Genomic DNA, 22,998 nt, shown 5'->3' on the forward strand with positions numbered 1-22,998 from the left:
AAACCTTTCGTCGTTTATGTCGCTGCTGTTTCATCAAGGTCTTCCTCTCACTCATAACAGGCTCACATCCCTGACGCAGAAACACCAAGGCATGATGAAACTGACTGCAGATCACTTCACCCAGCATCTTGGGCATCTACAGAACCATGCGTCTGTTTAAATTGATGAGCGTAGCATCGTTAGAGAGGCCCTAATTCTCGACCTTGGTGAACACCAGGCTTTGGCATGGAGGGACTCGCAACACAACCACACTCACAAGATGGACGACAACACGATGATTCACAAGCAACGAGCGAAACAGTTCAGCCTCACTACTGCCATAGAATTATTTATTAAGAAACTTCTCAAAAACATCGCAAGAACACGACCGGATCGACCTTCATCAACAGTTGTCGCAACCTTTGCCAACACGTTTGAGCTACCCTAGACTCACGCATCACACATCATCGCGAACAGCCTCACTCGGGTTTGACCCCTCCCATCAACTCACCAGCAATTACTAATAGCAAGGAACATATCCATAACGTCTAGTCATCCAAACTATCCTCGGCACATCGCCCAGATGCACAATCACCTTTGTCCCGAAGCAAGCCAAGAACCACAGCCACCACCTACACGCGCAACAAGGTTGTATTCACAACTACCTACATACCGGGACGCATAGTCTCACATACGATAGACAACGACTATAACGCCATCAAGGTCAGAAACTCCCTCATTCAATCGAAACACCACGGCAAGAATCTCCCAGCCTCACCGCTTCCACCGCATGCCACAAATGCAAACCGCCATATCTCGCAAGAACAACACAGCAGACTTTGAGGCATATAGACACGTTGTAGTTCACCATACAAGTCCCCCTGACGCGGCCGTGGCGCGACTCGGATCAGTATCCCTCGCCACATTGCTGTCGTCGCGGCATTTCTGCACATCCAGTTCATCAAGGATGCCTCAGCTGACCAAGAGCAGAAGATACAAGGCAAGGCAGAGGGGAACCGCTGGGCGTTCGTCGCAACACTTCAACCAGGCGCTTCCACGTACGCAGCGTGCCATTGTATTCGCCTCATGCATGGCCTTGCCTTTGACGCCCGAAGACGCAGGGAAAATTGGCTCGCATCGCAGGTACACCGGTGAGGCCCTGCCCATGGACTATCTCACGTCCCGGCCTCAAGGCGCAATCCTTGGGTCACGGGGTCGCCTCACATCATCTCCCCCGGACGTAATGGCATATCGTGGCCGTCTCTCAGCACTCGGCTCCCCCACGCTCAATCTTGAGAGGAGTGATCAATTGAGACTCTCCAATCTTCAGCCTGTCCCCAGAGCTTCTCATGTGCAGCAGCCTTGGGCGTCAGGCTTCTGACGAATGAGAGCCCGCCACACGGCGCAGGCCACTAGCCGGGGCCCTCTATGGACGTGGATAGCTTCCGCCAGGGCCAGTCCCTCTCATGACTAACAAGGGAGAAGATAGCCAGACGAAAGGCAAGGGAATTGATTGAATGCGCAGCGGTGAACAGGACGAACTCGCAGGGGGCACTTGCTCGCCTGCTCTTACTCTGAAGCGTCACAGGGATCTCTTGTGAGGCCGACGCAGGAGTCAGGAACCCTGAGCCAAGCCGACAGTTTGAGTCGCTATGGTCGTGAGACTTTGCTGCCGCCCCAGAGTCCTCAGTTTCCCCGGCTGGCCCGCAGAGACAACATGTGCGTCTGTATGCCTTGTACCTAGCACAGGATGCACCTACGGCGCAGAGGGTAGGGTCCGGCCTGTATAGGGTCTTACCGCGAAATGATTTGTTTCATGCTGATGGTCAAACATACCATTAGGATAGATCGATATGGCCACTCGGCCGATGAATAAACGACATGTCGAGATAATTGCACCAGCTTCACCAAACATCACAACAGCTCTCTGGAAAGACTGGTGATGGCTGGGCACCTCAAACAAGTGCCGAATCAATTGATCCTCCGAATGCCGAGAGTCACGTTTTAGACCCTCAGTGGAGTATGAGAAAACAGCCTCCAAAAGGACCATCGTCGACTCGGGGCTATCGTCGTCTCTCGCCGGCCTCGGTTCCGCAACCAAGCCCTGTTCTAGCCCCAGGACCAATGCAACCACTCAACTCTTCGGGTGCCTGAGCCAGCCATTGAGGCCCGGTGCCTGACAAAGCCACAGCCAACTCCAAGACCCGATGGTCGGCGTTCAAAACAGTCATACTGGATGGAACCTGGTGGAGTTGGCGCTTGCAACTCAACTCGATTACCAAGCTCATCCTTGAAGCCGAGGAACAAGCCGGCATCCATCTGACTGCCACGAAAAGAGTCCTGCTCGGGTAGGCATCTACGGTGCAGAGACATGTGCATTGCACCGCACTGCAGCGCATGCCATGTACTGAGCAGAGCTCTTGCTCTTGCAGAGGCCACCTGCTTCAGCCCATCTCAACTCAGCCCCAAAAGCGGCTGTGTGGCACAGTGACCAGCAAACCCTGGCTCGCGATCGTCAGGAACACCACACCAAGCTTTCGCCCTTCTTCTGTTAGACCTCTTTTGGACAGACGGTGGGCCAATGGCCAAGACTGCCAGCAAGAAAAACTCACTGGCATGTGCAAGAGAGTCCAATTGTGTGGGTTTCCATGTTGGGAACTTTGTGTGTGCAGGTTGAGACACCATCAACTAGCGACACAGGATACGCGTCTTTGAGGGTTCGGCTGAGAACTGTTCGTCCGGTTGCCACCATCGAACGAACTCTCACGAGAGCAATATAAAGCAATATGGAAATACCCGTCTTACAGCCGTTGTCGAGACTGATCAATTTCTCACGAGAGCTGCAGCCCGAGACAAGGAGCTCCCTTCCTGGAGCGCCCAGATCGGACGATTCCCCCCTCTTCCTCTTCCCCACGATGGAATCGCAGATTCCCGGCATATCATGGCGATTTCTCCGCTGATCCAGCGCGCATCTCGCGGAGAGACTCGGAGCACTCTCGGACAGCGAAAAGCGACTCCCAAGACGTGGATCCCTTGTCAGAATCTCTCATCGCGCGTAGAGAAGGCTGCCCAGACCCAGACCCAGCCCAAGTCCAGCATCAGGATCCAGACTTCCCACAGGATCACCGGAAAATTCTGATCGAATTTTTCGTCAGCCTGGTGGAGATGCAAGTGGGAATTGTTGGTCAACGCTCTTGGCTCTTGGTCAGCACCACGCCCTGCTTCCAGTCTCAGTCCGAACTTGAGAGCTCCAGCCACCGATTACTTGACCCAATCACCGTAGAGTTGAATCCAATTTGGACCAAGCTGCTCAAGTTCTGCAGATGAGAACTTATCCATCGAGTTGCGTGTCTGAGAAGACGGACCCTTAATGAGCTTCAATGGCTGGCTGAACAGTGTATACTGTCAAAGCGCAATGCAACTGTGGCTCCCTCAACTCTTCGGGGAAAGTGTTCCAGCCTTCCGATATCAATTGTGACGTGCCTCTGACGAGCTGGATCAAGTGAACCGATTTGGTAAGATCCTGAAAGATTTTCAGGGCTCTAACGGCTCTTCCAGTCTCGATTGGCTCTGGTCAACACGGGCTTGACTAAAACGTCAACCTGTTGTCAACATTTTCATGAGGCTCATGCACCTCTCCCAGCAGTTTGGAGGCTCTAAACGGCATTTCTCCCTTTAAGCTTCCGAGTGTGCCCTCCTCGGGTGACATCGCGGGCTCCAGCCCTCTGACGAACTCAACGCCGATGTAACCATACTGGACATTGGAGAGCCATTGCCCAATCGTTATGCGGAGCCGCCCTATCGCCACCAGGAACAGATTTCTGGGCGAGATCTCGGAGGCTTGGGACCCGAAGCTTTGGTTTGTGTGGCAGTCTTGAGAAACGGTTGCATCGTCAACGTTTTTGAAGACGACCCCAATGAGTTGATGACGACGGATTGTTGAGTTATCTGCACCTGGACGATCCTTCTCTGGATTGGTATCATCGTCTCAATGGCAGAGAATGACTGCCGAGACAAGACCCTTCGTGGTAGGTGCTTGCTGACATTCAATGTATGAGATTGCGGCCGCAGCCGTTGGACCTGCATTGGAACATCTGCGGCTGCCGGCCCGCGTCTCGCTCCCGACATTGGCTCAGTCATCAAGCTCCAATAGTCGCCCATTTGGCCGAACCTTGTCGTAAGCGACAGACAAGATTGAGTAGGTATAACGGCGCAGATATGACCGATTTGGGATTCTGAGCCGTCATTTCGATCACAGTCTCGTCATCATGGCGAGCACTGAAGACACCGGGAGCTTGACAATTATCCCCGATATAGAGGATGCAGCTCATAAGAGCTGAATAAGCTCATGTGGTTGCAACAAGGCTGGATACGGCACCGTATGCCGCGTGGTGAGCATGCCATTGCGGCCCGGCCCAACTCTGAGTCGAAAACGAGTTGAATCACGCCTACAACGGGGATCCGGCTTCAAACAGATTGAGCACCGCTTACGCCGGCCATCCTGAGCCATGACGCTTTGACCGAACCCATAGCCGCAGTTTCCTCATGATAATTCCAATTTTGGCAATGCCAGCATGTTGCGACAATGATGACGGCATCTGATGAGAGCGGCATTGATGAAAAGTGGTTCCTCTTGCGCTCCTGAGAGCCGTTTGAACTCCCATCAAGCTTGTTTCCTTGTTTGTAGATGGATCGTCATCATGGTGGGAGGACACCACCTGCAGATGACAAGGGTCCGAACCTGAATGCTGCCTTGCGACCGAGGCACCAATTCCTTCTTGCCCAGGCATCAAAGGTTGCGGGTCAACAACGAGGCGGGCTGGGCTAGCAAAGACGGTAGGGATCTGCAAGGGGCCTAGGCGGGAACAACCAGCCAATCGCCGACAGAGGATGGAGACTTCGGACAAAGGTGAAGAGGAGAAGGCAGAAGAAAGGTTGACGCAGCTTTGTTCCCAAGAGGAAGAAACCGCTCGCTTCCATTAACTTCATAGCGCCGGATTGTTAATGGCTGAAGGGGGGTCGGGTAAGGGTTTAACTTTGTCCAAGCCTTCATTGAATGCTGCGACGCTGTATTGTCGAGTCCATGGGAAGAAAACAAGGGGTTGGCAATGTCTCGAAGGGTGCAATGCGAAGCTTCCCCCATTGTCCAATAGCCTCCCTGCATGCAGCTCCTACAAGGAGAGCGTCTCGGAAAGTCCAGCAATGACACAACGCCACGGAAGAACAATGGAAGCCGAGATTGAACCCCGAGACCGGAACCAGAGAATAAAATCACACGACTCGAAGGGTTCTTCACCTAGTCTCGGAGCATTGTACAGTCTCGCCCTCTCCTCGTCCAAGAGTGACCTTCGTCGACGTTGTCTGCCACATGGTGCTCATGTGCGTGACAGCTAAACGACTCGCCAAGTGTAAACTCAAATCGGCCCTCCGATAATTGTGCAAGTTGTCCGACTGTCAACCGGGTTCAAGACGGAGGAGATAGCGCCGGTCGGCCAATCTCCCTTAAAAGAGAGTTTGTTGATTCCAGCGCCAGTCCGGATCAGTAAGGTGTAGCCGTCGCGCTCAACGGTGCTTCATCATGTCGTAATTCGCTATCAACACTAGGTGATGCAGTCCAAGAGTCTTGGACGCCGTCGTGTGTCAAAGCGATTTCTCCAGACCCATGTACATTATCCATGCTTATGAAAGTTGTGCCAGAGGAGGGCAGCCGGAAACATGTGCGACCTACCACACATAGTTAGAGCCCAGCGAGATCCAACCGACTGCAACGACAACGACAACCGAATGCAAGCGCGAGAGCGGAACGGCTGCCAGCTTCCGCGGGCACCGACTGGGAGGGAGAGAACATTCGTCGCCGCCTTCTTGACAGTGTCGGCCCAGGTACCGTGGTCAAGCTAATGCGGTAGGGCCTTCAACCTCCGAGACCAGGGCCATCGTGGCCGCTGGGGGATGGCTAGAGGATACACCGCGCGACGAGAGGGTCCTCTGGCGGTACGTACATGCTTTTCGGTTGTGCAAGCGGTCTCGAGACGTGGGCTAGAATGGCAAGTCGGTCCCTTCCGTCAATGAGTCTCGCGATGAGCAAAATCCGGTAATCTTGCCAACGGGGTTGGTGGTCGAGGGCTGGCACGTTTGGTCATTTCTCCGAAGACTCTCCCCGACATGTTCGTCGCTTGGTCTCCATCCGATCATCACATCGGATCTCGATGCTTGTCCGATGAGACGTCGACTGAGCAAGATCCCGGTAGATCGACACCAAGCAGACTGGAGACAGTAAAATGAGCAAAGGAGGGTTAAGCTTTTCATCACTCTTGTCTCCCGGAGCGCTGGACCACGGCGGTCGCTTCCACTGCGCCGGCGCGATTTGGCGTCTTCTCAGCGGGCCCTTGAGCAACCTCTCAGTGCTGGGCTTCAAAGCCACGCAGACCCGCCCTGTCTTTAGTAGCCTTCCAGGTTCTTCTATGGACCCCGGCACGACGCCTCAGCATCACTTCCCTTCCACTGGGAAGGCTCGGGCTGCGGCCGCTAGGCCACGATGGGTAGAGCGCCCCGTTGGCCACGAGTCTGCCCGCTCCGGGGAGCATGCGACGTGAGACTCGCTGAAGCAAGACAACAGAAAGGTTGGGATGTAAAGAGCGGTGTTGAAGAAGAAGAAACATGGGAGGCTCAGTTCTGGGTCTCAGGAGAAACATCCCAGTAGGACCCAACGCAACGGTTTCATCTCCCTGCGTCTGGGGATTTGCACAGAAGTGTCCAGCCATCTCAGATCCAGTTCAAGGGGAGAGCAAGCCGGTGAGTGGACAAGTGTTTTGCAAGAGGGGCACGGGCGAATCAGTGAAATTTTTGAGTCAATTGACTCTTCACTGAGAAAAAAGAAACAACCTCTGGCTGTGTCGGATGTAGCCGCCTCGACAACCAGCAGGCATCCCGTGATGACGAAGTGGATTGCGGTTCAACAGGACGGATAGAAGTGGGCTTCGTAGAAGCGACCAGAACAAAGACGAACGGGTAGACACATCAGGAGTTTGGAGAAGACAACGGCTGGATCGCAAGGACGGGGACACGGGAGAGGCCCAGTTGTCATGCTGGAAAGACTCCAGCGTCCAGGCTCACCGGGGAAGGGATCGACGTTGTTTCCTCATTCTGGCGGCAAGCCCAAGATAACGACGTAATGCTGCAGTTTTGGATGGTTTAAAATTGACAGTTTGTGTGACTGTGCCTTGGAAGAAACACAGGGTTGCTTTGGACGCTGTAGGGAGAAGACCTGTGCCGTCAGCGGCTTCGGTCGACCGTTTCCTGTTCCTGTGATTGAGTTCATTGGTGGCGGCAAGACGGGTAAAAGTCTGATTGTCGGAGCGGGAAAAAAAGTACTGTCGGCACCTTTGACGCGACGGGGAGTTGAAGTTCCGCTAGGCTCCATGATGTCTGCCCCGAGAGCACGCGCAGTCCTTCCACAATGGCACAAGCGTCGGGCGTCCAGAACCGACATCGAAGAAGAAAAACGGCGGCGAGGCGAAAGGGACAGTGAGAGACGGTGAGTACCGTCGCAAGTCCCCGATTCATGGATCCATGGGATTCCGGGGACAAGGATGGGCTTCGAGGCCCGTTGGAAGCGGAAACGGCGAGGGTAGAATCGAGACTGGACTCCTCTCTGGTTCTCTGGGTGCGCCGACCCGGAGAGGCGGTGCCAGAAGATGGCCGAAGACAGGGCTACGTACCCCCTGCTGGCGCTTCCCAAGCTCCTGCACCCTTGTCGGCGCGGCTTCTCTGGGCCCTGGTCGGCCCAGGCTGTGGGAAGCCCTGGTTGACAGGGAGAGACTCGCTGGAAAGCTGGGGCTCGGCCCAATGTGGGACGACAAGTGGGAAGATGGGATGAGGAGATGGCAAGAGGTCAAGAGGATTGCATAGCATCTCTGGTGGGATCAATGACAACACAAAGCAGCAGCGGGGGGCATGATGAGAAATCAATGAAGGATGAAGGCGTCAAGAGGACAAAGGGCGGGATGAACAGGAAAAAGAAAGGAAGAGGAAAAAAAGAAGAAAGTTGAGCTACCGACGATCTTTGCGTCCAATGGAAATGGATCGGAGGGGGAGCTTGTTGCCATGTGAAGGAAGGAGCTGCCAGAAGCCAAACTGATCTTGCCTTTTGTGGCGTCCATCCCACGGATCGATATCAAAGATTGTCTCAGAGGGCTATGATGAATTCAATCGAGCACCGAACAACAAAGGGAGCATCACAATTGAGACCCAATGGCTCGGTAAAGTCAGTTGACTTGTTCGCCAATGATGATAGATTCTCAATTACCAATTCATCCCTTCGCAAAACGTCGCTTATGCTCGGAGTCCCTATCTTCAGGGTCCTCCTCCCGCTGGTTCTCTCGGCGCATGTGCTTGTTCACACTCATGGCCTCCAGGATGTTTGAGCATGGCCCCCCTCCTTCAAACAGCGAATAGCTGCAGCCACTCGTCTCATTGTGTGTTTGTTTCGTCTGCGCGGATATACATGCACATAGTGTCATGGCCTCGAAGCTGTATGTATGTAGTCTGTTGTCGTGTCGATCAGCCCAGGGACAACGCCCAAGACTCAGGAACTAGAGCCACGGATAACGCAAGGATTGCCCCCTTGCACGCCCTGTCTCTCCCGACTCCATGTCTCTTCTCCAAACGTCCAGCCTCTTGAGAGCTAGCAGCGGGCTTGTCGTGGTAAGGGCAGGGCTTCTCCGGAACGACATCTCTCTGTCTTCCGGACGAGCTGGCCAGCCTCCAGTCCCCCACTGCAGAGCCTGCAGAGTCCACAGAGAATGCCGCGCCCCACCCGACTGAGCGCTGGAAGAGCCCTGCCGGAACCCACTGTGCCCTGTGGGCGTCCACTGGAAGCTGCTCTGGCCGTCAGAACCCAGTTGAATCAATTGCCAGTCCTATGATCCCCTCGCCCATCTCCCCATCCACATGTCCCCTTTACCCCCATCAACACGTCACAGACTCCCCCTTCACCGAGTCGTGAAGCAGGAGTCGACAGTAGCCGCGACAAGGCAAGGCCACAGAGACACGGCGTCTCAGGCGAGCCAGCCTCGACTGAGGGCTCCTCCCCGCGTGTCCCCCCGGACAAGTCACCCAATCCTTCATCCCTGTCCCAGACTGGTATAACGGCGCTGCTTATACTGTCTGCTGCACGCAGCATCGACATTTGACAAATCCATCACCGCCAGTCAAGCCGCAAATCAACGCGCGCAGGTTCAGGGACAGCAAAAAGCACATGGCAGATACTTTGTAGAGAATGCACAAGCACCAGGAGTCTCTTCTCACCGGTCATGTCAAGTTCACCACACAGCATTGGATGATCCAACAACGGACAGTACATACGTACTTCATACATACATAAAGTACAACGACGATATCACATCACATACACCTACAGCCGCGGTACAGTAGTAGCAGCAGCAGCAGCGCAGCAACAGCAGCAGGCCCATGTACTCACGCCCAACCGACGGCTCAACACGTGGACGACCGAGCGCTTCGTCTCCCATCATCCATTCAAGTTACTTCGGCCCTGTCCTGTACGGACACCGTGCTGCTGTCTGGCGCACCCCAGCCAACGCCAACCTACCTACCCAGCCCAGCCGCCGCCCAGACGCCCGAGAGAGCCATCACCCATGCATGACCTGGTTTCCCGCTTTTGATATAACCGTCGTGTCGTGTCCGGCTAGTTCTCTCCCTCTTCTTCAACGGCCTCTCATCGGACAAGGAAATCCTGCACCTCCTCACCCAGAGGAACCATCCGTTTGTCGACTTGTCTCTCTGTCCTGTCGCTTGTTACGAGTCACACCCGCCTCACGAGCGCTAAGCAAACGGAGCCAACCACGACCAACCAACAGTTGACTCAAGGCATTAGAAAAAGCAACCAGCGATTCACCCGACGACCGGACTTTGTTTTTTTCAGTGCGGGCTCGCTACCAAACATCAACAAGAAAAAAAAACAAGTGTCAGCACCGCACCAGCTACAGTACTACGCCCAGGTTGGCACCGGACACAGCCCACTAAAAAAAAACCCACCGGTCGGGAAGCCGTCGCCTCGTGGACTGTACCCACCTAGGCTTACAGGACCAGAGAGTGCAGAGACTGAGGGGACCCGCCCGTGCTCGCTCCTGCTCCTGCCCTGCCCACCCACCTTCCAGTACTTCCACCATCCCACCTGCCTGCAATCCCACCCCGGTCTTAGAGGAAAGAGTCCCCCCGGCCCCCGGATCCGCCGCCACTGCAGTCCTTGTTCTTGAAGTACCTCCGTACCTACGTACCCAGCTGCTGTGCCACCACCGCCATCCACATCCACACCCACATCCACCTCCGAGGCATCCCTCTTTACTACTAGTACTCCTCCTCCTCCTCTTTTTACATACCCTTTTTCACCAACACCATACTGTACATCCCAACCAAAATAGTCGTTCGCTTTCACGTCCTTTCCGACATCTACGGCTTCGACCGTCCCCGGCCGACATCATGTCGCCCAATCTCAAGCCGCTGATCCTCCCGCAGCTGGTCCAAGAGCGCCGCAAGTGGGATATCCAACAAGTCAACGCTGAATGCGACCTCTCTTACGTCTACTACACAACAAACTCGTCTTCGTCCGATGTCGCCTCTCCCGTCACTCCGACTTTCTCTCCCAAGGGTCACTTTCGAATGTCGAGCTCGGCTTCCTCTCTCGACCTTCCTCCTCAACTGAACGAGAGTCCTGTTTCTCCCACCCAGTCCGTCCACCCCAAGGCGCCCATGCGACTATTGCCCGATGTGCAGGAGGAGCCTTTGGAACCCGAACATGAGGATGACAGCCCTGATCTCGAGGATCACTTTGGTCTCTACAGCTGCCTCTGTATGTCCCGTCCTTTTGGTTAGGTCGTTAGGAACCGTCCTCGACCTTTTTCCTGCTTCCCTACTGGTGCCCTTGGAGTTACTGACCTAATGCTTTCCCGTTTAGGCGACGAGCCCTGTGAGCACCGAGATAGTTCCGAAGATCTAATGTTCAACGGCAACCTTGTGAGCGACTACGACATCGACTACGACATGGGTTTCCTGAGTGACGGTGACGTCCCCCCGAAGCTCCCTCTCGAAAGAGGTCGGGTACCGACTCTCCTTTTGCTGGTCTCTCGTCACGCATCGGCTCGCGACTCCCTAGCATGTCACGATGGAGATCCAACAGCCGCGCGCGGGGCAACCCTATGCTCTCTCCCAGCACTGAGCTTAGCCTGGAGAGTGTCGTGCTATCTGGAGGCCCTTCGAGTCGTTCGTCGTCCATGTCTGCCCCGAGCCGACCTGGCCAGGACCGTATGCCGGAAAACACTGGCCTGCCTACACCTGCAGTGTCATATTATGGAAGCACCGAGAGCGTCAACCTGCCAACCACCCTGCCTGCGCCCATCGACATTGAGAAGGCGCAAGCCCACAAGGAGCGGTCGAGTTTGGAGCGAGAGCGTGGCCTGGCTACTACTCCTCTGCTTCCTCCTCTTATGACAAGCCCTCTCAGTGGACCCCCGCCCGAGTCGCCTCTTCAGTCACCCACCGTTGCGCCTCACTCGGCAACTGTCGACATGCCCTCACCGCTGCCGCCTTCGACACACTTCCCTCGACCGTCATTGAGCACCAAGCCGTCTGTCTCTTCGTTCCGACACTGCCCCAACAGCCCCGAGCTGCCGCTTCCTCTCCCATCGATTCTGCAAGAGCACGATGAGTGGTCGGACCGTCTGGGACACGCCAACTTTACCATCACGCCGCAACCGTACCAGCCCGATGCCGTGAACCTCGAAGCGCTCCGGCAATTGCGCCACGACTGGGATCTGGCCCGATGTAACTACACCAAGCACCTGGTCCGAACGGGCGAGAATTACGGCGAGACGAGCAAGATCTACGCATTGACCGAGGCCAAGTGGGCGGACCTCGAGAAGCGATGGAGGACAATGCACGACAATCTCATGGAGCAGATTGTGGAAGCTACCAGCTCGGCACCTTCATCGACAAGTTCCGACCGAAGCCGAAGCCGTGGTCGCGGACGGGCACGAGCCAGCAGCGGCGGAGCTGCCCTCCTCGGACGACCTCCCACGGACGACGTCTTTGCGGGAATGCAGTGGCGACGGCTCGAGGACGGACTTCCCAGTGCAATTCCACGACTGGTTGACGCAGATGGCAAGTTCCCGGCGCGAGGCGACGAGGACATTGTAGGACCCATGCAACGAGACGAAGTGATGCTACGGACGCACAGCGAAGAGCGCAAGGGAGCACGATTCTGGAAGAATCTGGCCGGCAAGGTCGGACTCCGAAAGTAATGGATTCGCCTGATGAGGCGATGCGATGCGATGCGAAACTCGAAGACCAACGATAATACCTATTCACGACCTTGATGCGATGACGACTAGACAAAACTAGAAGTCATGGAACGACACGGCCAGCTATCATGGGGTTTGCTGGGCATTTCTATTTCTCTCTTGTTCCTTTTTTCTTTCTGCTCTTCTTTACTTGCGGAGATACCCCGACTCATGTCACTCCTTTTTTCTTTTTGGGATGATTCCCTGTATAGCCACGACGGCAACTCGCAAACCCCTCGCGTTCTGTACTGCGCTGAGCAGAGCAGACAGACGTGTGCACATTAGTTATTATTGGTTATTGTCTACTCTAGACCTGTACATAAATGGATGGATGGACGGGAAGGGACTGGATTGGAGGGGCGTTGCCAGGAACATTTGTTTTGCAGTTGAAAAAGTCAAAAAGCTTAGATCAGGAGGGAGGGAGGCGAAAAAGGGACAGAGCGATATGAGCCTGTCCCTGGAGTTTGTACTACTTTCTTTGGTTTGGTTGATTTCACCCTCTTGAAGGGTGCATGGTACACACACCATGCACGACATACAGGTTCAGATGCAGACACAAAGAGACAAACAGTTGAGTTATCCGTCGACAATGGATGGCAAATGCAGATAATGGACCTGGCCAGGGATGGATGATTGGATGAGCATCTCTGGCAGGTTGGGCAAAACAGGACAAAGAGGGGAAGCCAGAGACGAGCATGACATGACACAGGGGGGGTTTGTACAATCATGTGTATCGAAGAGGAATGTGTCTGTGCCTCTCTAATGGCTTGGTGGAGGGTGTAGGAGAAGCCCTCGGACCCTGAAGAGGAGTCGAGGAGCAATGAAGTAAAAGAATAAAAACGTTGAACAAACAAGCTGTTCCTTGGTGTTGGTCATGTTGCTCAATGGTGTTTACTGAATGTTTCGATCGACAAAGAACGTTTCGTCGATCAGACCACCTTTTTTCCGCTGACAGGATGCAGTGAAGCCATCACCCTTGAAAAGCCAGAGACGGTTGATCCAAGCGAGGCAGAAGGGTTTAGAGCGTCGCACTGCCTGACGCCGCGATACGATATGATGCGACTCCTCGCTGAGCGGGCGTCGCCTCACCAACATCCAATCCAACACGACGTGAACCTTTCAGGGCTGAAGAACGTAAACCATGACGATAGAGGCTTGGCCTTCCCCTCCCCGCGTACGGGTAACATACGCGTCGGAGAGTAGACGCCACCGCGTTTGAAGACCGACATGAAAGGGACGAGCCATTGGACATGAAACCACAACACACAAAAGGCTGCTTGCATAGTGTGTGTGTGGCACCAGCACTTTGTTTAATGGAAGGATGAGCCGGGCTGGTTTTAGCCTTGACAGATCTGAATATGTCGTCGCCCGTGGTGGTGGTTGGAAGTACAAACGGGAGGATGCATTCGGGGAAGAAAGAGGGAGGCCAATGCTGTCTCGGAGTTGTTGACAGTCCTCGGTGGGGGTGGTGTCTCTCGTATTCTGTTGTTTTCAGTATGCATACACGACTGAGGAGTATCTTACGCGTCTTGCTCTTGGATAGACTGATTGATGGAGAGTGAAGCTTCTATATGTGTCACCTGTCGCTGTGCCAGGACGAGTTGTACAGCGAGGATAGGCCCCCGTTTGACCAAGTCGCGGGGTTGACGCGGGACAGGACTAGGTGGACCCTGTGCACCTTTGACAGACTATTGTGTATACTTCTGGTTTATATAGACGGGACGAGTTGAAGTTGGCTGTGCCTGTCGTGTATACTCGGGTATGCTATGTAGTGTATGCAGACAGATGTATAAGGCTAGGATACTGTTGATCATGACTATGCTTGGGCAGGACTTGATCACTCTGTGTTAAGCTTAACGGGTATTGTCGATCACATGTAGATCTCATACCATATAACCGCAATACATGAGTTTCCTTTCCACGGGCATACCACCACTTGCTCTCAAATGTTCGAGTACATAGAGTTATCTTGCCCCACCTGTTTACTCGATTGACACATCGTAGAGACAATGACTTGGACGCAAGCCTTATTGTCAAAGGCTTATTCGTCATTCATCCAGTGATGATCTAAGACTGAGGAAGCACATGTGAGACTGCCGCTGGAAATGACGTGCACTACTTGATCCGATTTTGGCATTACGTCTAAGACACAGAGTGAGGACATTTGTTCCATCTCTGTCTTCAAGTCTTTCAGCCCTGTTTGAGGTTTCAAGGACCTAGAATAAAAGAGCGACATGGGGTACTTTCGAAATACTGGTTAATGATGCGCATCGAGAGTCTGTGAGTGCCGAGGACGGCACGGCACGAGGTTACTTGTACGGCCAAACATTAGTCATCTCTGTGTTCATAGGCCCCGGACCTAATCTTCTATTGAGTCTTCAAGGCTTGTCTTGGCATCTCTCTGGTCGTTGTCAATCCATATCTCTATAGGAGAGGCGGTTTGTTGTCCTGGTATCTTGAACGACGCCGCCTCTGTAAAACATCCAGCGTCGAAAGATAATCAACAACTACCTTGAAGCCATACTGGAGTTTGGTCGCTAATGCACGATATATAACATCACAAATAGCTGTTTTCAAATTGTCTATTGTCTACCAAGGATGCCAACTCGACGCACATTCTTAGCCCCGATGCCCTCGACCACTCTGAGAAAAGCTCTGGAGTCGTCCACCACTCTGGAAAGAATATCGAATCAGACGAAGCCCGCACAATAGACGTCTCGACATGTTCTCCTCTTAGAGGAACGCGCCCGTCTGGCGCGGTAAGAAGGGAGTGGGCGGCTGCGAGGGGGAGTTCCGAGCAGCTCAGGGATTTCCGGAAGAGGTCATGGGCAAGAAGGAGCTCCTCAGTTTCGGCCTCTGTTGGACCGTCGTCCATCTCTGTCGAGTCTTGTAAGGGCCCCGGTGCGTCCTTGGCCCATTCGCGAATACAGCGCCGGGCCCGTTTACGACCATGACATCCATGGTTGTAGGTAGGGATTCGTCCGGTCGTACCGCCTCATGAACGGCGACATGGGCAGACTCAAGCTCCCTGCTGGTCTCGACTCCGATGGCATCGCCCTTGCACACGGGCGATCTGGAGTCGCCTTCAGAGGCCATGGGGAGGGTCGACGTGGGTCTTTCGGGACGCTCCGCCAACGGTTTTGGAACAGCTCGGTTCATGGCCTTGGAGGCGCGAAACCGATCAAGACGGATCCAACCTGAGTCGCCCCGTTCACGTCGCCAAAGACGCCCAGACGGCTCCTAAGAACAGCCTTGTGGACGAAAGGCTCTCAGACGCGGAACTCCCGGTGTCAACACTCTACTCCTCATGTCTCCGCGACGCCCAGCTTCCACACCCCAAAGCTCCCCCCAGGGGACAACACTCGGAGATTCCGTTCCCCTCAAATCGGCTTTACTCCTGCTGAGTACACAAACATTGGCGACACTCGTTAATACTCTGCTGCAAACTCCTAATATCACCGGCTTCAGCGCGGTTAAGGACCGCACGGGATTCCAGACCCCAGAGCTCCCCGCGGGGAGAACACTCTGCTATTCGGCTCTCACGACGGACTCACTATGGTCAACCATACCAATATTCGTGGAACGCCTGGTCTCAATACTCTTCTCAACACTCCAGACGTGACTGATCTCGGCAAAGTGCCAACCGAACTCCCGCCCTTGAGACGCCCAAGGTCATTGGAGCTGACGACACCCTGATTGTATCCTGGGACGACTTGCCAGAGACTACTCCCACCCAGAAGGCCAAGCCTGCTCCTGGCTGCTCCTGTACAGAGGACCGCTGGCCACCAGATTGATGGCGCCATTACTGAGTCTCCCATGCCTGGATCCTTGTTCATCACTCAAGAATGGAAACCAATCATGGATTCTGGAGACGATGCTTGTGTATGTTAGCTGGGCCGCATTACCTACTGCCGAGTCATTTGTAGACGCAAGGTAGACATCACAAACCATCATAAGATAAAGAGATTCAAGGCATGGCATCAAACATGTCATTTCCATACACGAGCCTCCCGGCTCTCCCAGTCCAACACTATCAATCGTCTTTCCTCGACGAGATATCCCAAGAACCAAAAAACAAAGCAACAACAAACAGCAACCGACCGACACAAAAACCAACTCAGACACAACTCAGACAACAATCACAAAACCCCAACTGTGGTATCTTGCGCGACCACCAACGCCGCGCCCAAAAAATGTTTTTCCCCCAACGCCCCAAAGAATGCAGTCATACACATTGAATTATCTCCTCCCTAGGAGGATCGGAAGCCATGCTCCCCCCCTTCCCCCCTCTCGTTGCCATTGTCTAAAAAACACCACGCTCCCTCACGACTGAGAGCGGGTTCGAGCCCGCGTCACCCGCTGGGGCTTGACGGGCGTGCCGTTGCCCGCCATGCCCAGATCTTCAGCGGCCTTGACGGCACGCTTCTTCTGGGCAGTGGACTTGGGCTTGGCAACGCCCGTCTTCCCCTGCGTCACCTTGGCCTTGGTAGGCCGTCCGCCCTTCTTGGGCTTCGCCTCCTGGACGCTCTCCAGGGGCTCCCTCCACCCCACCGACTTCTTGCCCTTGCAGGCACTTGACTCACTAGACGCCCGGCTCGCGTCCGAGTCATCCTCGCCCTTGGTCTCTGCGTGCTTAGCCAGGACCTGGGCGGGATACTCGGCGCTCCCCTTGTTCCTCTTGGTGTTGAGGCGCGTCTGGTGGGTCAAGTCCTGCTGCTCGCTGCGCACGCTCGAGTTCAGGACAGCGCCGCCGTTGCGGCCAGCGCCAGACCGATTCAGCTTGATCGGAGTTGGGATGGACGACTTGGGAGCACCGCTGGTCTGCTCCCGCGACCGAAGTCGCGTCGATCGCCGTGTGACTGGGCCCTCGGCCTCAGCCACCTCCGTCTGCTTCTCAACAGTCTCCGTCACCTCTGCTGTCGCCTCTTCAGCATCGGCTGGGAGATCTGTCATCTCGATTGCCAGGTCTGTCTTCTGGCGGGTAGTCTTTGTGCGGCGAGCTCGCTTAGGCGTAGTCTGCTTGGGCTCCTCCTTGCTGGGCTTGACCTTCTTGGCGGGTGACTGCACTTCACCACTGTCATCGTCGTGCTTGCGCTTGTTCTTCTGTGGGCTCCCCCTGTTAGGGCTTCGTGCTTCCAGAGGCTGTCGCTTCGCAATCGGCGCCATGGGAGATCCAGTCTCGGTAGTGGTAGTGGCGATACTCTGGCGGGAGCGCTTGATGAACTCTCGCATGTACTCACGGCCAGGGCTATCGTAGTCATGGCGGCGCGTGTGCGCTGTCTGGGCAGGTGCTGCCTCTTCCCCAGGCGTAGTGTCAGGAGTCGTCTTGACTTGGGGAGCATCATCGAATTGGGCTGTGGCCTCGGCGGGAGTAGCCTCAGTGGGAGCAGTCTCAGCGGGAGTGGTCTCAAGAGGAGCGATTTCGACAGGAGTCACGTCGGTATGAGCAGTTCGAGCAGGAGTGGTGGCCGGTAAATCATCCCAAGAGACAACAAGGGTCTCATCAGCTCCTGTTACCTTCGGGGTCTCGACAGGAATCACATCGGCGGGAGCATCCTGAGCCGGAGTGGTCGCTGGCAAGTCGTCCCAAGAGACGACAAGAGTCTCATCTACACCCGTGACCTTAGGTGTCTCAAGACCAGGAGTGTAGTTGGCGGTAGTTGTGATGCCAAGGCCAGTAATATTAGGAGTCCTGAGGAGCGTGTTCACACCAGGGGAACCGCGGATACCTGTATTATCGGCAGGGGTAAAGCCGTTCGCGGGGGAACAGAAGAGCAGAGTGTTCTCCGCTGGAGGGAGCTCTGGAGTGCGGAAGTCAGGCGTATCAGAGACGTTATTGACAGCACCAAAGGTGGTAACATTAGGGGTCTTGAGCAGACTATCCATAGCGAAAGTTCCACTGACATCCGTGTTCCGGGCGGGAGTAAACCCGCACTGGGGAGAACGGAAGAGCAGAGTGTTCTCCGCTGGAGGGAGCTCTGGTGTGTGGAAGTGAGTAGCAGTCGAAACGTTCGGAGTCTCAATCACACTATCGATAGTCGGAGCCTTGTCAATGGCGGGGGACTTGAAGGTAATTCTCGGGGAGGAAGAAATGGAGGGCGACATGGAAAACTGAGATCCGTCGAATCCTTGGCTCGCAGGGAACATGTGGACGTACTCAGCCGATAGCTTAAATCTGACAAAGAGTCTGCCGTTCTGCTGAGTGACAACAACCTTAGCGTGGCCCTGGCATCTGTCATCGGCCATACGAGAAAGAGAGTAGACGGAAGCGGGAGGTGAAGAGACATGAGTCCCGAAAATATCAGGGTTCTGGCGCATGTCGATGTTCACAACGCCGTGCTCAATCGTGGCGGTAGGGGTGGGATGAGTGTTGGGAGCTTGCTCAGCCTCATCGGCGGCATCGGTGTCGGCGTGGGTTAGCTCGACAGTAGCATCCTCTTGAACGGGCTCAGAGACAGTGTCAACGTCCATTGTGGGCTCAGACTCGGTAACCTCTTCGACGACGCTAAGTTCGACGGCGGGAGCAACATCAAGGGTAGACTCGGGTTCAGTGACCTCTTCAACAACGCTGAGTTCAGCGGCGGTAACAATGTCCATGGTAGTCTCAGGCTCGGAAGCTTCCTCGACGACGCCAAGTTGAGCAGCATCAATGTCGATAGGAGTGGACTTGGCGGGGGTAGAGGTGACGGAGTCAAACAAGGAGCCAATCGAGATGTCATCGCGGAAGATATCCTGCTCTTGGAATCGAACCTTCTGGGGGGAGGAAGAAGCGCGGCGGGCCTTATCCTTGAGGTACTTGCGGAGGAGGGGCTCACTCTGGCGTCGGCGGGCCTTGTTGACGTTCTTAATACGCTTGGGCTCGCTGGCCTGAACAGAGGTGTTCATCCAAGAGATGGAAGAGTTGAAAGATGGTGAAACAGTACCAAAGTCAAAGGAAGCGGGCTCGGCAGATCGAGGAGTAAGTTCGAACTGAGGCAGCTGAGGAGTAGTAGGAGGAAGGAGAGCGGCCAGGCCGATGGGGCTGTCGGTCTGGATGGGAGTAGCGGGCGCTCGCATAGGACGCACGGGGCTGAAGGCCTGAGGAGTGGAGGGATCACGTCGGCTCCATCGAGAGGGGGTGGGAGCGACAGGTCGGGCGTGAGTGAGATGCTCAATTGAGTCATCCTCGAAGGTGTCGGCGGATCGGGTGAGAGGAGTAGAATCGATACCGCGAGGAGTAATAGCAGGCTTCGCAGGGTTTGGCGATTGCTGAATGGGGGTAGAAGGAGCCGAATCGGACTTGGTAGGAGATGGAGAGACCTTGGGACTCGAGCCAGGAACAAGCTTGTAGACGCTGTTCGTGAGAAGGCGCATGCTCTTCTTGATTGGGCTGGTGAGTCTGGCAATTCGCTTCTGTGGCGATCGCGCTTCGGCGTGGATAACGGGTCGGAGGATGGCTGTGGGAGTGGGTGGTTCGGTGTAGTCGGTGACATCGGACAATCTGGGTCCGGCAGAAACAGGCTTGCGAACGTTGCGCTGAGTCTGGCGCATGGTGTAAAGAGCCTCGGCGATGGATGCCGTCTTGAGGCTGACCTGGCCGTCGCCGTTGATCATAGCTCGTTCGATAATAGGAAGGAGTTGGTGGTAGACGCCAAGCTTGTTACCTCCGTTGGGAACAAGTGACACAGGCACATCGATAGTGTCGGCCCCGGCGTATCGCTTCATGGGCACGGCCTGGACAAGTTCACCGCGTCGGGCTGCAATCTTGTCTGCAAGGTGGGTTTCGGTGGATGTGGTCATGTAGTAGTTGGTAACGTCAACTAAAAAGTCAGTGAGTGAATCAGTGGCAGAAACGGCAGACATACCCTTGGCGAGCATCCAAATGTTAGCTACTTCAGCCTCAGAGCAAGCTTGTCCCTCGAAATCAATGTCTCCCTCAACAGGCTTGAAGTCCACACTTCGACGTCGAATGCGTCGCGACTCTTCCTCGAGAGTAAACTCATCGGCAGCCGGCTCAGGCTCGGGCGCGGGGGTCTTGAAGGTCTTTGTGACAACGGAGTCGAGGTGGCGGCGTCGGGTGCAGAGACCGACTCGCTTCATGATCTGGCCGGTTTGACCAGTCGAGGCATGGCGCTGGATCGGGATGCGAGACCAGGCTGGAAGTCGAGAAATGGGTGTAGGGGCGGCGAGATCTGTGCTCCATGACCTGCAATCGCGTTAGCTATCTCGTGCGTGGCGCAACAACATTGTGCGCAAGCCTACATGTTGGTGGCTTCTGTGCCGGTCTGGGCATTGGAGAAGAAGGGGATGAAGGAGGTTGAGACGGGTTGACTTGGAGTAAATGTTAGTACACAATAGGAGCTTCAATAGACAAGGTTGACAAGAAGAACAAAGAACTCACATCTTCATGGGCGATTGCCCGAACCCCCATTTGGGGAGATCCGCGGCCGCCATCGCGAAGGATGTGCAGCGCGGGAACGAGAGAAAGTAAACAAACCGCCCAACACGGCGGGGCAACGATCAAAGAGTCGGCGAGAAATCGGTTAAAGACGAAGCTTAAATGAAGCTCGAAATTGTAAAAGAAAAGTCAGTGACTCGAAGATCGTGAAGCACAAAAGCGTGTGTGTGCGAAGAAGAGAGAAAAGTTCGGGTACGAATTGCGCGGGAAGATTGTTTGGTGGAGAGTGTGTTGTGTGTTTGTAGAGGTTGCGGGGATTTGGGAGTGTGGGCGGGTACGCTTCTGCCAGACGCGTCGAGGTGTGGTGCCAAACAACCGCGCGGGTCACGTGGGGCGCACCCTTTTGGACTCCACTCTGCACAACGCGCGATGGTCGCCAGTGATGGCCGCCGACAGGGGATGCAGTGAGGGGTCAGGTTTATTCAAATCGACGCGCTGCTCTATTGTCGAAATTTACTGGTTCAGGAACGTCTGTTTATTTCTCGACTCAATGAGGCCCACGTCGCAAAGTCCCGTTGGATCAAGGACGTTTAACGAACAATGAGGCACTACCAGTTGGCGTCAAGCTCGGAGCGCATGTAAAATCGCTAGAATAGCGCCCCCAGAACCAATCGCTTAAGCCTAATTAGACCTGTACTGAAACTCTGCCGATCAGCCACTTTACTGGCAATTCCCGAGCGGCCTGGCATGGAAGGCCCCCGTTCTTGGTCTTCAGGGATCCTGGCCTCACCGATGTTTGCTGGTGGTGCGATGATTGTCTGGCAGTAAATGAATGGGAATTTGAGGCATGCGATGCGACATTGGGCTATATACGGAACATCTTTTTATTGCAGTTTCTGTTCAAGTTTCGAGAAGCATTCATCAAGGAACTCCGGCTGCATCAGATGTCCAAATTGAAGTTTGGGCACGCAGGTCTAGAAACTAACAAGACACCAGTACCACTGCATCAGTTCTATCCTCCTCAAAGAACAGCGAAGTACGCAATTAAAATAATCATACAGCATACAAAATCTCTTCTACTGTTACCCTACAGCTTCAATGCTTATTGCTACAAAAATTTGACATCCCTTTGCTCTGCACATTAGCAGCATTCGTCAACTGGCCAAGGTACCTTGTTGACTCTGGTTCATTTCTGAACCCGCCCGCCAGGCAATCACACATCTCAAGCTTAGTCATCCAGATAGCTCCCCATTTCGGCAAGGAGGGGTCCCGCCCCGCCACCCGGTCGCTTGAGCCGCGTGCGACCAAACGTCATCCCTCCAGGCGGCCATCTCCAGACACCCAAACCCAACCTCAAAAGCGACCTCTCCTCCAACGAATACGAAAAAAAACCCTCGTCGAACCGAACAATCCTCTCCAGTGAACAACATGAACCGTCTCTTTGGCTCAAAGCCCACGGGCCCGAAGCCCAGCCTCAACGGCGCCATCACCAACCTCGACACGCGCATCGCAAGCCTCGACACAAAGGTCAAGGCCCTCAACGGCGAACTGGCCGCCTACCAAGAGAAGCTATCGCGCATGCGCGAAGGACCGGGAAAGCAAGCCATCAAGCAAAAGGCGCTCAAGGTGCTCCAGCGGCGCAAGGCGTACGAGGGCGAGAAGGAGAACCTCGAGAGCCAGGTGTGGAACATGGAGCAGGCGCAGAACATGCAGGACAACCTCAAGAACGTTATGACGCAGGTCGACGCCATGAAGACGACCAACAAGGAGTTGCGGAAGCAGTACGGAAAGATTGACATTGACAAGATTGAGAGGCTGCAGGATGAGATGGCCGATCTGATGGATGTTGGTAACGAGATTCAGGATAGTCTGGCGAGGAGTTATGACATTCCCGACGAGGTGGATGAGAGTGAGCTGGATGCTGAGCTCGAGGCTTTGGGTATGGAGGTTGAGCTGGAGCAAGAGATGGGTGGTGCTGTGCCTGGTTTCCTGCAGGACGAGGTTGTGCCAGAGTTTGTTGATGAGCCTCCTCAGACGGAAGACAAGGTGAAGCAGGTTGCGGGTTGATAGACGCTACGACACTGGATGATATATGAGGATAGCATCACATGTATCCAGGCGGATTCCTTTTGCTACAGGCGTTGGTTGGATAAGGAGGGTCTCGCTCGCACAAGCATACCATTTTCACCATGGTGTCAACCCGCATTTTGACTCCAATATGTTTTTTTCTCTTTTTCTTCTCCATCCATCGCTGTATTGTGGTCCTACAAGAATCCTCTATAAGCACAT

General features: G+C 54.6%; 5 protein-coding genes across 5 annotated transcripts; 3 read left to right on the forward strand and 2 right to left on the reverse strand.

The window, feature by feature from the left end:
* Nucleotides 1-6,257: 6,257 nt before the first annotated feature.
* Nucleotides 6,258-7,887, forward strand: MRS44_001928 (uncharacterized protein; the record flags this gene model as incomplete). The annotated part of the gene is made up of 3 exons (XM_065623877.1): nt 6,258-6,568; nt 7,235-7,346; nt 7,417-7,887. The coding sequence occupies 3 exons, from the start codon at nt 6,258-6,260 to the stop codon at nt 7,885-7,887; spliced, it is 894 nt and encodes a 297-aa protein (XP_065480291.1).
* Nucleotides 7,888-10,476: 2,589 nt separating this feature from the next.
* MRS44_001929 (uncharacterized protein) lies at nt 10,477-12,293 on the forward strand (the record flags this gene model as incomplete). Its single annotated transcript, XM_065623878.1, has 3 exons — nt 10,477-10,846; nt 10,952-11,010; nt 11,088-12,293. The coding sequence occupies 3 exons, from the start codon at nt 10,477-10,479 to the stop codon at nt 12,291-12,293; spliced, it is 1,635 nt and encodes a 544-aa protein (XP_065480292.1).
* Nucleotides 12,294-15,134: 2,841 nt separating this feature from the next.
* On the reverse strand, nt 15,135-15,491 carry MRS44_001930 (uncharacterized protein; the record flags this gene model as incomplete). Its single annotated transcript, XM_065623879.1, has 1 exon — nt 15,135-15,491. The coding sequence occupies one exon, from the start codon at nt 15,489-15,491 to the stop codon at nt 15,135-15,137; it is 357 nt and encodes a 118-aa protein (XP_065480293.1).
* A 1,164-nt stretch (nt 15,492-16,655) lies between these two features.
* On the reverse strand, nt 16,656-20,765 carry MRS44_001931 (uncharacterized protein; the record flags this gene model as incomplete). Its single annotated transcript, XM_046279771.2, has 4 exons — nt 16,656-20,131; nt 20,177-20,517; nt 20,574-20,642; nt 20,713-20,765. The coding sequence occupies 4 exons, from the start codon at nt 20,763-20,765 to the stop codon at nt 16,656-16,658; spliced, it is 3,939 nt and encodes a 1,312-aa protein (XP_046124802.1).
* A 1,372-nt stretch (nt 20,766-22,137) lies between these two features.
* On the forward strand, nt 22,138-22,776 carry MRS44_001932 (uncharacterized protein; the record flags this gene model as incomplete). Its single annotated transcript, XM_046267995.2, has 1 exon — nt 22,138-22,776. One exon carries the CDS (start codon nt 22,138-22,140, stop codon nt 22,774-22,776), a length of 639 nt encoding a protein of 212 aa, XP_046124803.1.
* Nucleotides 22,777-22,998: the final 222 nt, after the last annotated feature.

The sequence above is a fragment of the Fusarium solani genome, assembly GCF_023522795.1.
Source record: "Fusarium solani strain SB1 chromosome Unknown bctg00000000, whole genome shotgun sequence".
NCBI lineage: Eukaryota > Fungi > Ascomycota > Sordariomycetes > Hypocreales > Nectriaceae > Fusarium > Fusarium solani.